Source organism: Chrysemys picta, chromosome 1 (genome assembly GCF_011386835.1).
Source record: "Chrysemys picta bellii isolate R12L10 chromosome 1, ASM1138683v2, whole genome shotgun sequence".
In the NCBI taxonomy this organism is placed as follows: Eukaryota; Metazoa; Chordata; order Testudines; family Emydidae; genus Chrysemys; species Chrysemys picta.
Genome location: NC_088791.1, coordinates 113,031,589 through 113,048,467, shown reverse-complemented (window position 1 = coordinate 113,048,467; position 16,879 = coordinate 113,031,589). Strand labels below are relative to the sequence as shown.

The following is a 16,879-nucleotide window of genomic DNA, read 5'->3' as shown; positions in this document are numbered from 1 at the left end:
GCCACTTGAAACCGGCTGCCAACTAGACATGGAGCCATTGATCACTACCCGTTGAGCCCGACGATCTAGCCACCTTTCTATTCACCTTATAGTCCATTCATCCAGCCCATACTTCTTTAACTTGCCGGCAAGAATACTGTGGGAGACCATATCAAAAGCTTTGCTAAAGTCAAGGAATAGCACATCCACTGCTTTCCCCTCATCCACAGAGCCAGTTATCACATCATAGAAGTGATGTGGTTAGTCAGGCATGACTTGTCCTTGGTGAATCCATGCTGACTATTCTTGATCACTTTTCTCTCCTCTAGGTGCTTCAGAATTGATTCCTTGAGGACCTGCTCCATGATTTTTTCAGGGACTGAAGTGAAGCTGACTGGCCAGTAGTTCCCCGGATCCTCCTTCTTCCCTTTTTTAAAGATAGGCACTACATTAGCCTTTTTCCAGTCATTCAGAACCTCCCCCGATCGCCATGAGTTTTCAAAGATAATATTAGTTTGTAAGCACCTGGAGGATAACAGGGTGATAAGTAATAGCCAGCATGGATTTTTCAAGAACAAATCATCCCAGACCAACCTTATTTCCTTTTTTGACAGGGTTCCTGACCTAGTGGACAGAGGGAAGCAGCAGACATGACATATCTTGATTTTAGTAAGGTTTTTGACACAATCCCATATGACATTCTCATAACCGAACTACGGAAACGTGGTCTAAATGAAATTACTATAAGATGGATGCACAACTGGTTGAAAAACCATACTCAACAAGTAGTTATCAATGGTTCGCTATCAAACTAGGGGCACGTAGTGAGATCCCACAGAAGTTTGTCCTGGGTCAGGTACTAGTCCTATTACCCATCACACCATTCTCCCCCCAGATGGGCTCTCTCTTCTCCTCTGCATCATACAAAGTTTAAGGTCCACCACAATTTTGCCCTTCTTTACCTATAACCATATAAATGACTGCCGCCTTCACTACTAATATTCTCAGTCTTCATTGTTCATTTGTCCATTTCTTCTACAAGGACCTCAATGCTTTTTCTCATGTCACGTCTTTTGCACAGCATAACCCTCCCCTCCCCCGTACATACACACACACACACCAAAATGAAAAAGCCACTACCTAATCCTCCTTCAAATTCACTTGTACCATGATGCCTACAGAACACTGCCATACAGTAATAGGAAAATGTATCCATGTCTTACCTAAAAATTTCCTTTCTTGGAGTAATGAGGGCCATGGAATCATGACATGAGGTGCTCTGCTCTATAGAGCTTTGGAGGCAGACCACACCTATTCATCAGAGGCAGGGCTGGTGTGGCTCATACCACCTCTGAGAAACTGTCAGTTGCTACACTTCCATACCTAGGAAAAACTAAGCACTCTGTATCAGTAAGGAAAATTAAGCACTGAGACTAAAGAGAACAATTCTCCTGAATAACAAACTTGAGTGCCAATTAATAATCCGATATCATTTCCCAATTAACAGTCCATTCAAGGCTGGCTTGATCTGTGGACCTCTTTACTCCAGGAAAGAAAATTTCAGGCAAGATATGGATAAATTTTCCTATTCTTATTCATACTCAGGACCACAGGTCTATGACACTGGGGTTTTCATACCACTATCCACACAATATAATGGGGGAACAATATACAGTTATGTACAGATGTGAAAAGAGTTACTGGGATACTATAATGAGGCGCACTCATCTACCAAAGGCAGCATCAGACAATGACTGAAGTCCAGCTTCTAGAATTTTGAAGGTGGTATGAACAGTTGAGAAGATGCCTGCATCACAGATTTTCTTGTATGATGTATGTTATCTTTCTGCCCATGAAGCTGCTACAGCTCTGAGGGAATGAGCTCTGATATTGGAAGATGGAGTTACACTTTTTGACTTGTATGCTTCTTAGATACAAGACTTCAGCCACCTGGAAATAGAGGATTTTGAAACCGTCTTTCCCTTTGACACTAGATAATAAAGCACAAACAAAGACTTTGTCCTTCTGACCTGAGCTGTGTGGTGAATACGTTCTTTGAGAGCTTAGAAGACATCTAGAATATGCCAGTTTCTTTTTGGAGTGTGATGGAACTGGGCAAAAGGATAGCAGAACAATTTCCAGTGCTCTATGGAGTCTGGAGTTAATCTTTAGTATGAAGGCATGGTCGGATCTGAGTACCACTCTACCCTTACGGAATGTAGTGTTGAGGTTCCAGGAAAAGAGCTTCCGTCTCAGGGGCACCCGGCAAACAGACAAGATTGCTATCAAAAAGGCCACTTTAGTGGTTAGAAAGTAATGAGACAGCTTCATGAGTGGTTCATATTGAGGTTCTGTAATGGCACTGAGAACCAAGGAAGGGGGCCATAAAGAGACTTCATGCACTTCAGGAGGATGTAGAAGAGATGCTGCTCTCATAAGAAAAAGGCTCGATATCTGGGTATGATGAAATTCACTACTTGTTTATTGCACTAAGGATTCTTGACAAAGCAGTGACTTGACCCTCAGTGTCTGTAGCTGCCAGGCCTACCTTGAGTTCATTGTGAAGAAATCTGAGAATCTGTGGTACCAATGCAAAGGTAGGGCTGAGACCTTTGTCCTGGTACCAATGGGTAAATCTCAACCAGACTCTGGAATATGCTGAGCTAGTTGATTTACTTCTTGAAGCCACTCTTACGGGTAAAAATCTCTCCCAGTTAGAAATGACAAGTCCCTGACCACTAGGGAAAAAGGCACATTTATCTTTGGTAATGGTGCCAGGATACATTGTGCCTGGTGCACACTGAGGAACCTTCTGGCCTTATAAAATGGAGGCCACAGGGAAGTGTGAGGAAGAAAGAAAAATGGTGCGGCCAAGAGGTCCATTACTGCCTTGCAATTTTCCAGTCTGGGCTGCTGTCTCTCTCATTCCTCCCTAGCCATTTGCTGTGGGAAGGAGGTGGAAGCAAGGCATGGCAACCTGGGAGCAATAACCAGAACCATTAGGGCCTGGCGACTCACAGAGGCAGCTGGCAATGACAGCTCAATCGTTTTGACATGGTGATCTGCAGTGGCAGCTGAGGGGGGCAGCCTGATGCTTTCCCAATCTTTAGGTGCAGCAGGAAAATCCCTGTTCCACACTCACATACTCACAGGGAGCCTGGGGAGGGATTTATAACTATGGGTCATCTGAGACATCTGCAGACCTCGTAAGTGTAGTTTACAATACTCAAAATACTCAGTACACTTTTGCTCAATGTCTGTCCTCTGGCATGCTGTAGAATGGAGGGACGGATTGGGCCTGAGCTCCCCTGACCAGGCTCTCCTTGTTCTGTCTCTGGATCCTTGTCTGTAGCTCCCTGCTGTTGCAGCAGTTGCAGGGAGGTGCCAGGGAGCTGCTCTGTGGTTAACAAAAAAAGACATGGCTGTGAGCACAGGCTCCAGTGGCTGGGCAGGAAACTTCCCCAGCCCTTTGATATTGTGCTTCAACCTACACTCCACCCATGTTTTGTGGGGGAGGGAGGAGAGCTGCCGCTTGCTGGTCCTGGCATCACTGCAAGCCTGTACCAAACCCAGGGGATTTTGCTGCTGAAGTGCTGTCACTATTTGCTGGGAGCTCTCCTACTTGGGGAAGGAGGCTGCAAGAAACCCTGCCCCTGCTTGAGGATTTGACGGGGGCCTGGATCTCCACAGAACAGGCACAAATCTCCATGCAGGCACTTAATCAGCAAGGGAAGTGCAGGAGTCAGAGTGTCTGCTTTCTCTCTCTTCTTAGCCTTCTCTGCCATGCTGCACTTTGGATGGGTGAGCAGGGGCACAGAGGAGAAGGGTACTCTTCTCTGCCAATAAAGGCAGACCCAAACAATCTGGAGTTTTTAAGGCCTTTTTTCCTTCTTCTTCTTCAAGTTTGCTCTGCAGTACGGAGGAGCTGGTCTGCATGCCTACAGCTGGATAAGTAAACAAAATCTGGCGCTGTCTCAGAGGTGAAGCCACACCTACCCATATCTCTGATGGACAGGTCTGGCCTGCCTCCAAGGCTGCATACAGCAGAGTACCTCATGTCATGGATCTGCGGGCCTCATAACTAATAAGAATGGCTACAGAGGTGGCAAGCTACATTGAACACACAGCTAGCCTACACAAAAACACACTCGTGTTACCCCTTCTTCCTTCTACAGTCAAGTTTGTTTCTTCCACCAGTTGCATCTTGTCATTAACCAAGGCCTAATCTACAGAGAAGTTGTATTTACTTAACTAAAATATTTTTTTAAACTGATATAGTTAAATTGGTGCCACCCACATATGCACACTCAAACCAATTTAAAAGTGCCTTACATGTTGACATTAAACTGCAGAATAATCTCCTAAACAAAGTTATGGAAACTCCAACGCTTGAAATATTTACAACTAAACGGGACAAAACACTGAAAAGTATATTTCGGGAACAATCCTGCATTGGCTAATGGGGATTAGATGAGATGGCCAGACTAGACTGTTCCTTTCCACTTCTAATTCTAATTGAAGAAACAGACATCACCTGATGCCATAAATCCACAATCAGGATTATACACCACTGTTACGGTAATTCTGATAGAAGCAGTACATATGGTTTCAGATGCTTTCTGATCAGCCTACTCTCCATCTCAGATTCATTCAGGGAGGGCAAGCACCAGTTTGGCTCAGTGGGTGGGCACTACCCACCAAGTCAGCTGCTTACAGATTCAGGTTCTGCACCATGTTCAGTGCCAACCCAGTAATACAGTGGAACCCACTGAGTTACCTACCACCAGCAGCAAGATTGCCTCATGTCCAGAATTATGCTCTGCTCTCAGTTCAAGTTCATAGGAATTCAGTGAAGAAAGCTGAGACTTCACTTGTGCTTCGTTATAAATGAAGCTTCACCCTTTGGGCAGAGAGCATATTGCTTTGCTGTTGGAAGGAGCTCTTCTAAAGGATGATACTTTACAGAAGTCTTTTCTGCTCATTTTTAAGGGCTATCCAGGTGGATGTTAACAAAAAAGTGCCTTTGGATCTTTAAACATCAAGGAGAATACCTCAAAGTCCTGGCCAACACACCAACAACCTATCATTCTGATGTCACAGGCCAAGCGTTAGCTATGCCTAAGAAGAGAATAGTTGCTATATTTGAATCTCCACTCCTACTATCCAACTCATTCCAAGATAAAGCTCCTTGCCATTTTTCAAATAATTCAGCATAATCAAAACAGTTATGATGTTGCAAACACTTACTGTGACTTCTCTAAATTAATCAGGCAGAGGGCAAATTACAAAGAACACACAAATATCCTGATCACTAACAGTGAAGGGAAACAATACACAGAGTACAAGACAGGTGGGTGGGTTCAAGGTAAAAGATAATTAAAAAAAAAAAAATTTGCTCAAGAGTGGGGTGTGTGAATATTAATGACTTGTGATTTAAGCAGGGGCTAAAGCAGGGGTAGGCAACCTATGGCACACGTGCCGAAGGCGGCACGCGAGCTGATTTTCAGTGGCATTCACACTGCCCGGGTCCTGGCCACCGGTCCGGGGGCTCTGCATTTTAATTTAATTTTAAATGAAGCTTCTTAAACATTTTTAAAACCTTATTTACTTTACATACAACAATAGTTTAGTTATATATTATAGACATAGAAAGAGACCTTATAAAAACGTTAAAATGTATTACTGCCACGCAAAACCTTAAATTAGGGTGAATAAATGAAGACTTGGCACACCACTTCTGAAAGGTTGCCGACCCCGGGCTAGAGAGTAAAAGAGAAATGGGACTCCCTTGCACTTATTGAGCAACGTGGCCTGGTCATTGGTGACTGCAGATCATTTCTATAGCATCATTCTGAAGCTGTGTAACATCCCTGTGACTATGTTAATTAGCTCCCTTGCAAAAGGGCTTAAACCATAGAGCAAGATTACTCACGTGATATCTCTGCGCTGATAGCAACCCTGAAGGAGGCAGGCAATCAGGTCACTGATAAACTCCACATCATCCCTGTGAAGAGCAGCTTCCAGTTCCTATTAAGAAGGGAAGAGAGAAACAAAGATCAAATTCCTTAAAATACTCCCTTGGCAAACCAAGAGCAGGAAGCCTCAGATGGCCTAACTGATGCGTACTGTACGCGAGGGAGTGCCATCCTCTGGACCAGCCAGGCCGTTCCCCTGCAGCCACCGCTACAATCACAACTGAACTTGTCTTTTTATTTTTCTGTAGAAGTTTCATTCTTCCACATCAACTTCCACTATAATCAGTCTTCATTACTTTTTCCTTGCAAGGACTCACAAGTAAACCTTGAAAAGGTTTTACCACACACCTACTAGCAGCAGCCCATGCCTTCTACCCAGAAGCAGATATGGAAGATGGGGTGCCCCTGTTCTAGTGAGGTTGAGGCACTGCAATCTAGTAAGTAGCACAAAGCCTCTCCCATCCGAGGATGATGGGAGGCTGGAAGGCAGAAATTGAACAATTTAATTCTGTTGCCTGTATTTCCTCCTTAACCAGAGGAAGTTTTCCGTACTTATCAGTGGTGAGCTCATTTAAAACACTTGTTCGGGATCACGGCCTGAAAATCCCACTCACCCAGGATGAGCAGCAATTTCAGATAGGTAAGCAGAGAAAGGAGAAAGTATGGTGGGAGGGACCGAGGTCACAGATGGAGTTGCTGCTCCTTTCCCTGAAGGGAAGCAGGGATTTTGCTCTCAGAAAACTTTTTTTAAAAGAGAAAAGGTGCTGTCAGACCACATGATCTGTCCCCAAATGCCTTTTCCTTGAAAAAACAGTGGAAAATAGCATGGCTTATTTCAGTACAAAGGAGTTCACTTAGAATGTGTAATACAGGAAGTGACCTATAAAAAGGATAAACTTCTTAAACAGTGATTAATACAAATCTTGTACATACTGAGAGAATGTATTGGTAATTTTATTTCTATTGGTAATTCATAGATTTATATTTACTCAACGTGGCTAAAAGTTTATGCAATATCAAAAATACTTAATTTTAGTTCAAAAACTTCACAAGATGACACGAAGCAATCTGCTTTCCATTAGTAACTATTGATAGTGCACAGCAAGAGTTAATAGAATAAAATTTAGTATGGATAGATAGCCTAGTCATAAGACACTATTCTTTATGGTTTTAGTATATACAATGGACTGAATACAGATTCATGGCTGGATGTTGCCCAACACACTATTAAATAAATGGTTATATTAATGGCTAGAGAATAAAGAATAATCAATAATGAGAAAAACATTTTAAGTGCCAAGAACTCTGATTAGACTCCTGCTATTACAACAATAAAAGTATTGATAACAGATTAAAATGATAAAATGCTGTTTTGTGTTTGTAAACAGAGCTCACCATATCCCTTGTGGGGGCGAAAACACATTTTACAAATAGGGAAACTGAGGCACAGAGCGGGTAAGTGACTTGCCTATGGCCACACTGCACATTAGTGGCAGAAAGGAATAGAGTCCTAGAAGTTACTTGTTTCCTACTCTAGCCACTAGACAATACTGATGATAATTAAAAGATTTTATGGCCCATGGTTATGCCTGCCATCACCTGCATGAGGTAATGTTATCTCTATATTAATAGCAACTATGAGGCACATAAAAATTTGTTTGGTAAATGGTCAACATTCTGGTGGTATCTACCTTATGCAGGGCTTAAAGGGTTACAGATTCCAATAAAATGTGCTTAGGGAAAAAAGGTAAGCAGTGTGACAAGACATCTGCCCGTTCAGATAACTTACCACGGACAAAGTCCAACTCACAGAGAATGTAGTGTTAGGACACAGGAAGAAAGGAGACCCCATGAGATGACTCCATTTAGGGCATACACCCCCAAAAACACCCTTGTCCGCAGGGCACTTACTTTTGTGCATTAAAGCAGTCACTCAGCATTCTGTCTTTGCCAGGATGTGGGAGCCTTTTGTAACAAGGTATATACAAATTGTTTCCCCTGAGCCTTTTCGATATGCTGTTTGACTAACACTCATCAAACAGTGGACACAATCCACTAAGATAGCCTAGTATCTACTGTGATTGTTTTCAATGTATAGGGGGGTGGGGGCAGAAAACTTCTGACCTTTACACAGTCAGAGTTCACCAGTCACTAGTGAAGATGCAATGTGCATTCTATAAGGCGTTGGCAAAGTGCTGTTGAAGGAGGATGACATACATATGGGGAATCAGACCAAACAGGACTGCAGTGGTATCAACCTATTTACCAAAACACAAAGCTAGGGCACTCCTAACATTACCTTTTCAGACATGTCTCAGTCACTTTGCAACCAGTGGAGGAAAAAGGACAACTGGGCTTTAAAGCAGTTCTAAAGCGGCAACGCAAACACTTCACCAAAACTAAAACAGGAGTGGGATTAGGGAAGGAGGAAACTCAGCTGAGTTCTCATCTTCCAGAAGTTCAGCATCTCCGACTCTTGGGATCACTCCCCTCCACCCACATCAAATTTTAGGAAAGAGCAAGAAGAGGGGTTAGTCACAGTCTCAGTGTCAGCTTGACAATGTTTGACAGACCCAAACAGCTCTTGTGATCTTTTTGGTATCTGTTTAAAAAAGATAATGACTTGTAATCTTTCCCATAGGGATCTCTCTTTCTACTGTTGCGTGGGTGATGCAATGTGAACAGTCAGGCAGAAACAGGGTTTTTAGTTTAATTCCTGCCGAGTGGTCCACTGACTGGTCTGTTTAATTTAATGTCGTTTTTCTCCAGCCAGGCAAGATTTTAACCTAAAAGGCTAATCCTGCAGTTCTTCCACGTGCATAACTGTCACTGAAATCAAGGGGAGTTGTGGGGATGGACACACGGCAGGATCACCACGCCCTGAAAGGGACTAAGCAGAGCGCAGTTCTAATGTTTCAGCTCGAGAACAAAGAATTAGCATGATACTCTTAATATGTTTTCATCTACTCCATTAACCCAGACCTTGTATGAAGAGAGAAAGAACATTTTTAAACTTCAATCTGAACAAGGGAAAATACAGCCAGGATGATAGCTAGTGCAGTGTTTAAGCAGGAGACAATAAAATGATACAGCAGGGAATTACAGTACTTAGAGAAGAAACTCTCACTGGAAAGACAAGGTTCTCACTAACTTTACCTCTCAGCGCTCTGTCCCAGAGCTCAGTCCTGGGATAGGGCAATAAGTGACTCTCCCTCCTCACCACCCTCCCTCAACCCTTTGTTTTTCCCTTTTCTCTTTGAGCACTGAGCTGTGAGCACAGAAATCTGAACCTTGCCAAAATGCTTTGGGGACAGAACAGAAAGGAAACAGAAGAGGCAGCAAATCAGCAGAGGGGAGACCCAGTTCCTCCTCCTCCTCTGTAGTTTCAGAGAGCAACGGACAGGAGAAAAGCAGGATTCTCCCCCTCTCCAGCTGGCGTCACAGCTCATTAGGGAAAAGCCTGTTTAACGTCTTTCCCTCCCCCCAGCCCCATGACTAAATCCCTCTGTGTCATGCAATGGCTGTTGGGAAAAAGCACATTGCACAGAGCAAGGGTAACCACCTCACCAAGGAGAAGCACTGGCCTGAAGCAGGGTTATCGGGGGAGGCGAGAGGGCAGAAATAGATCCCTCAGCACTAGCTGGGAAATAGCTTGCAGTTCTGCTTTGAGAGATGTAGGTTGTCTGGCAGGCTAATACTCTGCCCTGCTTAGGAGTCACATTACTCCCCACTTTTCCCCTTACTGACAACCCCGGGCAGGTATAATTAACCTTTTCAGTGCTCTATTGGAAGCCCTGAAAGTCTGTGTGTGAAGTGAGTACTGTTAAGGAACTTTTATAAAACACATTCTGCCCTTGCTGCTGTGTCTTGTTGTTCTCAGTTTCTACCTCACTCCTTCCTTGAAGGGCCTGTAGGATACACATAGGTGCAGGGGCCATTCCAGTAACTAGAGTGTTACAAATACAGCTCTAAGGCAACTGTGCCTGCAGAATCCCCAAAAAGCGGCTTTCAGCGTCCAGGTGAGGATAAAGCTGATCAACACATGCAGGTTACTGCTGGTGAACTCAAAGAACAAAATAATGAAAATTAGTGTGTTGGTATTGCAGCAATGAATATCCTAAAAACTGTTATAAACATCAACTCGGAGATGATACAGAAACCAGCAACGATGCTTGTGACCATTTATTTCTGATGAAAGGTCAATTCAAGTTAACAGTGACACTCCAGCTCTCTGGCAAGCTGTCACTATGGACCACGGAGCACAACATTTGGGTGCTTTTGCTTCGGAAGCCAGGTCCAAAACCAGCAGGCACTACAAGTTTAAGGACCCAGAGAGCAGGTGCTCTGAAAGGCACACAGACTAGTCTGATGACGTAATGGTACAGAATTCTAATGCTATGTCTATGCTAGAGAACTCACCCGCCTGCAACTGAACTGGGTGACAGAATCAGTTTAGCACACAAGGTTAAGTATATCCATGCTCTCCACTGCAAATCAGTTTAATAACCCATGCTCTTTTGTCCTGTGTCGACACTCTTGCTGTACTAAACTTTCAATGACAATGCCTTCTGGGTATTGATCCCACAGTTCCACACTTTCATCTACTTGGCATCTACAGTGTAGCTAAAACAGTGTAGTCTGAAACAGTTTCACCTGAGCCAGTTCTTGGACATGCTGAAAAGCAGCATCTACTCCAAACAGTCCGTGGAACACATAAAAACCCGATGAAACACTTTGCATGTGCGGACATCAGGGGTTTAAAAAGCATTCCTGAGGATTAGTCAAGTTCTTCACAGAGTACGTTTCCTCATCTGAGATATAGCTTCAGTGCCTCTGAAAAAGACTGCAAGCTTTTCTCTGAAAAAAATTAATTGGCCAGAAGATAAAGGGCATGCCACATGGAGGGGTAAAGAAAGGAATATAGTTGTCCAGATTAGGCATAAAGATGGGGAGACCTGGAGTTGTTTTTTTATCACACTTCCAATCCACACTATTTATCCAAGGGTTCCCCAAGGCTGGCACATCTGCTTTACATCTCAGCCTGACCATTCCTACTTCCCCCTCCCATTATTTAATCAGCTGTTCTGATAGCTGTGGAAAGAAGCAACCACCCTCATCTGGACACTGGGCTTCTGGAAGCAGACAGTACTAGCTTGCAATACATGCCAGATATAAGAGTGTGACATCTCCTCCCAGTTTAACTGCCCTGGACCCCCGAGCTTGTATTTACCCCTTATCCTCAAATATCACCAGGGAAATCCCAGAGAACACCCATTCAATCCATTTTGGTAATGGGAGGAATCAACACAGGGAAAATGACCGCAGGCTACAACAGATTCTGCCACTAACCCGCCGAGGATAGCGTGAGCCACAGATGAACAGCAACATGCTACTCATATTTGGGGGAGGGAATGACACCCAAAAAGATCCAATTCCACGCTACCGCCAGAAGTAAACTAAGAAGAGACCATTCAAATTATTCAAACATCCCAGTTAAAGATTGTTGATTGGAAAACATCCAGTTATATCTGGATGAGCCCAAAGTGGCTGCCTGATCTGGTAATCCCAGCATGATGCTGCCCCACAGGGGAGGGGAGTCCGGGGGGGGGGGGGGGGGGGGGGAGGAGATCTTGAGCTTGTTGCACAGGCAGCATACTTGGCCCTAAAGAGTGTTTCATGTTGCTGACAAGTCATACCATCCACCCAGCACCTAGCAGAGCTAATGGGCTCTAAAAAAACAGAGGCCCTCTTTGGCTGTGAAACTGCAGCGAACGGAAGAGAAAGGAGGAAAAAATGGGATTCCTAGAGGTTACTCCACTCCAGGAACCCAGATGGCAGCACATTGGATGTTTTGGTAAAGGGTAGACGTCATGGAAAGAAATCTGGAAGGTTCCAGATCCTGATAGAGTCTCCAGATCAGATTATTTTTCATGTCATGGACAGTGGATGTTGATTTCCCAAATATTTGCCAGGAGATTCACTCCTACTGCCTCAGCCACACAAACGTTACTCTCTGGCTCCTGTGCCTTCATTTCACGGATAGGTGGCTTGGCAACACCATTCAGATTTGTATTTGTGCAGCACTCCTCCTGCCTGCCCCAGCTGCGGCTAAACACCCCTTCCCAAACTGCCCAGTGTCCTTGCTTCCCTGCAGTCCTGTTGGCGATTGCACCGCGAGAGCCCGTCTATTACCCATTTTCAATAAGATGCTCAAGTGTTTTATGGCTTCCTGAGCTAAAAGCCCCCCCCCCCCCCGCCCTTCTGTATTTGAACTGCCTCCACAGCAAAGACAAAAGACAATGCCAGAGTTAAGTGTCAAACCACCCACCCCCCTTTGCTGCCCTGACTCCTGGCAACAGGAACCTAATCGACAGCTCTCCTCAAGGAAACAGCTTCTTGGCACCTCATCCACTGGGGACTATTAACTCTGGAGAAGCCAGCATTCTACAGCCGTCTCACAGGGAAAGAGGAAGAGGCTTAACAGTGGCCCCAGCAGATAATATTTTGGGATTCCTGGCTCTTGTGTGCAGAGATGAGGGGTTTAGGAAGGGTGGGAGCAAATTCTGCATGGGGAATAGCAATTTTTTTTTGCATGGGGAAAAGGTGGCAGGAGACCAAAAACCTTCCTCCCTCTTTTTTGCTCTTCAAATCTGTTTCTAATGCTAGTGTGTTTTGAGACTTCTGAATTTCTGCCCCTCCTCTTCCACTTTTTATAAGTACACTTTGGAGTCTACGTGGAGTGCATTATAACAGGGGGCATAATGTTACAATAGGGCTGAGTAGAGGTGTGAGATGACAGCTTAATACAAAAGAGATGGTTATAAACAGGAAAACAGAGAGCGATTGTGGCATGACCTCCACAATGGCCAGACAAACCTGACAGCCACATCAACTGCCAATGGCAAAAACAAATCCCACCCGCTGCCAATGAATCAGAGGCCTGATGAGAAAACCTTCATCTTCCTCTTCCCCACCAGCTCCACTCCCGCCTCTAAAACAGATTCCGTGAACTGATTTTGAATACTGTTAAGTTAAACTTAACTAGATTTGAAAACGCTGAACACAATTCAACACTGCTGTCCAGCATCAATGGACTCGAAGAGTGTTTTTATTTAGGGGAGAATATTTTTGTGCAGGTTGGAATATTTAAACATGATTTGGCATGCTACCTCCTTAAAACTCTCCTTTGCTGTGAGCCCTAAAAAAACCTCACCATGGCAAGGATGCTGGTGTGTTGAGAGCGCTGCCTATCATGCTGGCCAATAGTGTCTCATTGTATCCTTGTACTTCCTGCCTGCCTGCCTGCCTGCATCTGTTGTCTCTTGTCTTACATTGTAAGCGCTTTGGGGCTTTTGTTCTCTTTGTACAGCACCTAGCACAATGAGATCCTGGTCCATGGTTTCAGCTCCTAGCGCTACAGTAATACAAATAACAGCAGCCCCCAATGTCTAGCTTAACAGTGCTTAAAATGTTCAACCCACGTGCCCCCAGGGCCCCAAAGCTGCGTATCAATAATGACAATAATGTACTCCTTCCTCTGGGCTTCCATCGTGTCTTGTCTGCTCTGTAAGCCATTTGGGGCAAGGTCTAGCTGTGTTTTGTATTTTATGCTTTGCACTGTGCAGTCTCAACCCTTAAAATAATAGGCTTAAAATTGGGGTTGATAACAGTTTCTTACCAGGGCTGCAGAACATTTGGAGCACTGAAGTAACAAGCTAGTGGTTCCTATTCAGTAATCAAATATTAGCACTATGCACTCTGATAGCACCTTTCTCCAAAATTCTTAAAGCTTTAACAAACATTTAACGAAGCTTCACAACACCCTTGTGAGGGAAGGCGGTAATATCCCCCATTTTACAGCCGCTGAACAACTGACTTTAGCAAGGGCACACTTTATTCAGTGACATGGCTGATAACTCCGGAGTCTTGACTCCAGGTTCCTGTTCTAGCCAATGCATCACCTCTGTTTTTCAGCAATGTTATTAGCAGACAAAGCACCTGGAGATCATGCGGTTTTCTCTCACTAACAGACAGCTCCTCCCTTTCAAAATAATCCCCTCTCCTCCAGAGCAGATCATCTACACCGTTTATCCATATGTCAATTATGCTGGGTGAAGAATAAGTATCAGCTTCTAAAACAGCACTGATCATGCTTCAAATAGGAGGGGGACAAAACGTGCAGACTCCACCCACACATTTGTCTTCTGTAGTTGAAAATAACTCCAGCACTTCAATAGGAGAGAAGACAAAGACCACGTGACTATCTGGAACAGCCTTATTTTGTACCTCATAGGCAAGGTACAATTTGTTGCCTAGAATGAATCTCTCCCATGAGTACCACCTGTATCAGCTGCATTCACACCATTTGACACCAGCACCAACAGATAGCTTAAGCTCCAATTTTTTAATGGGATGACAGATAACTTTATAACTAGGTTGGGTTCTCTAGGGGAGAGGGATGGAGGTCAGCAGGAGGCTAAGTAGATGCTAGGACTTTTCTGCAGTTAACACACTGCTGCATAAACTGTGGAAAGTTTTTAAGCTCCAAAAACTTGAGACACACCCATCTGCAAACCACTAGCTGGATTTCACTTGGTAAAGGCAGCCCGTCCACACATGCTGCAATTGAATGTCCCCCTTCACTGGCCATGTGGTTACAAACAGCTCAAAGCTCGTAGCAACTATGTTTTACATAGCATTGTAAGATGACGGCAATCACATACTTATTAGGGAATAGCATCAGCACTGCTATCTGCTGTCTATACACCAGTGCTTGATGCTATTCCCAGAAGCATCATCGGTTTAGATCCAGTGACTACAGTGCAGTGTGATAAATACAGAACAGCTGATCCTGTGATGTCGCCATCTTCTACAGTAAGAGGCTTCCTGGGTATCTGCTGAGAGTTCTGTTAAGCTTTTAAACCCACTGGTAACGTGGTGAACAGGCTGTAGCTCCAAAGCCAAAAGGCTTGAGGTAATAATCTGATTTCAAAACTCCTCCTCTCCAGCCAGAGGATGAGATCAGGACATGGCTGTTCTCCATTTTAGGTCTGGCTGTAGTGCTCATCTGCCCAGCATGTGGATAGGGGACAGAGAAGGAATGGGCACCAATACCTGAAGTGGATTATTTGACTAAAATTCCTGTAAAGGTTTAAAGTCTTAGTTGAAATAGTATTAACTTTCTATAGGGATTTGCATGGTTCATTGTATATTTAGACTAAACATGTCTATTCATGCCAACTTTCACTTTTCTAGTTTCCTCGTTGTAAAGTGTCAGCTAAAGTTTGCGGTTTGCCATCATTCCTGTCTGAGAGATGATACAACAGCAGTGGCTTGGAACACTACCACCATGAAAGTTCTGCACAGAAGGAAGAGCACCTCTACCACTCACCCACCTTCTACACTATCACACACAGGGATATTATATTACCACTTGATGGGGATCCATCTTCTTGTGTGCTGGGACAAAAAAGATTTAGAGAACACCTTCTTAAGAATTAAGAAGGTCCCATTAGCCCAATTTCCAGGATTGTGGCTCTATTGCCCATCTTCAACCACAGCAATATTTTCTATTTGGGGAAAAGGTTCCCCCACCACCCTGCACTTCTCCAGAGAGAAAACAGGATGCAATGCTAAAGGAAAACACACCAAGCTATAAAAGGGTTTAAAGCCCTGCATCTCCTTTAATTTCATCTTTCCAGCCAGCCATTCTAATTCCCGGTGAGCAGGGCCGCCCAGAGGATTCAGGGGGCCTGGGGCAAAGCAATTTCAGGGGCCCCTTCCATAAAAAAAAGTTGCAATACTATAGAATACTATATTCTCGTGGGGGTCCCTGCGGGGCCTGGGGCAAATTGCCCCACTTGCCCCCCCGGGCGGCCCTTCCCATCAGCTGCTATCCTTCCCTACTTCCAGTGCAGTCAGATCTAAATACCTACCACAAATAAACCATAGCCTGTGATTCAATGGGGAGATTGGTCTTCTTATAGTGCTAACAACATCAAAAGTAAGGATAATACTTACTCTGGGTAAAAGCAGGGAGAAGCCACAGATCTCTGTTTGAAGCTGAACACATTGGAACAATGGAGTTTATAAAGCTTGCTGTCAGTATGCACCGGACCCCATCTATTCCATGATTGCATAGCATTTTCTCTTGCCACAAAATTGTACTCCAAAATCCAAGCTTCCATTTCAAAATATCTTTTGGTTTTAGCAAAGAAAACTTTGAAAAGGTGAAATGAGCATAAATCGATGCAGTGTTGTTATCCTGCAGCCTGAAACAATCACTCTGAGAAGTGTGAACTGCCTCTCTCAATGGGGTTAGTCTGAAGCCTAAAGATGACATTTGAAGACAAACATTGTAAACTAGCTCACTGCTGATCATTTAGCAGAAACCTCCAGCTAATGTGCTTCTTTCACAGTCCCAAACTGCTTTCCATCTGTTCGAGGTGGCAAAAATCACCCTACCCCCTATTTAGCTGCCAGAAGCACCGGCTTTTCCCCCAGACAACTTCCACAATGGAGTTATATGTTAATACAAAAACTATGGTCTTATAATAAAAGATGGGGGAAATGTATCACATCAGTACAGTAGTGTCTGTGTATTTTGATGTCAAATTTAATTTGACATCATAATACACAGACACTATTGTATTGATATGATACATGAACTAGTGGTCAGTCTTGTCAATGGAAAGGGCATAGGAAGAATGCCAGATATTGGAACACTGGTGTCAGAGGTCTAACGTGAGACCTTAATGCAAATGTATCTCAGTTATTTTTGATAGTGCCTATCCCTGAAGAATCCAAGCCATTAAAATTAATCTAAGGAGAAGTTACCTTTTCAAATACTCATAGCACAGCCTTCAACTCCATGTCAAAATGTCATCAGACCCATGCAAAGGCACCCCCATGCTTTTAAAGCCTGG

At 44.0% G+C, this 16,879-nt stretch overlaps 1 protein-coding gene across 1 annotated transcript in view; it reads right to left on the bottom strand.

The window, feature by feature from the left end:
• Positions 1 to 16,879, bottom strand: part of LOC101934482 (chromatin remodeling regulator CECR2) — a 129,700-nt gene that overhangs the window by 58,000 nt on the left and 54,821 nt on the right. Inside the window, exon 2 of the mRNA XM_008164230.4 lies at positions 5,912 to 6,006. Within this exon, the coding sequence (XP_008162452.4) occupies positions 5,912 to 6,006 (95 nt within the window). The remainder of the gene's footprint in view (positions 1 to 5,911; positions 6,007 to 16,879) is intronic.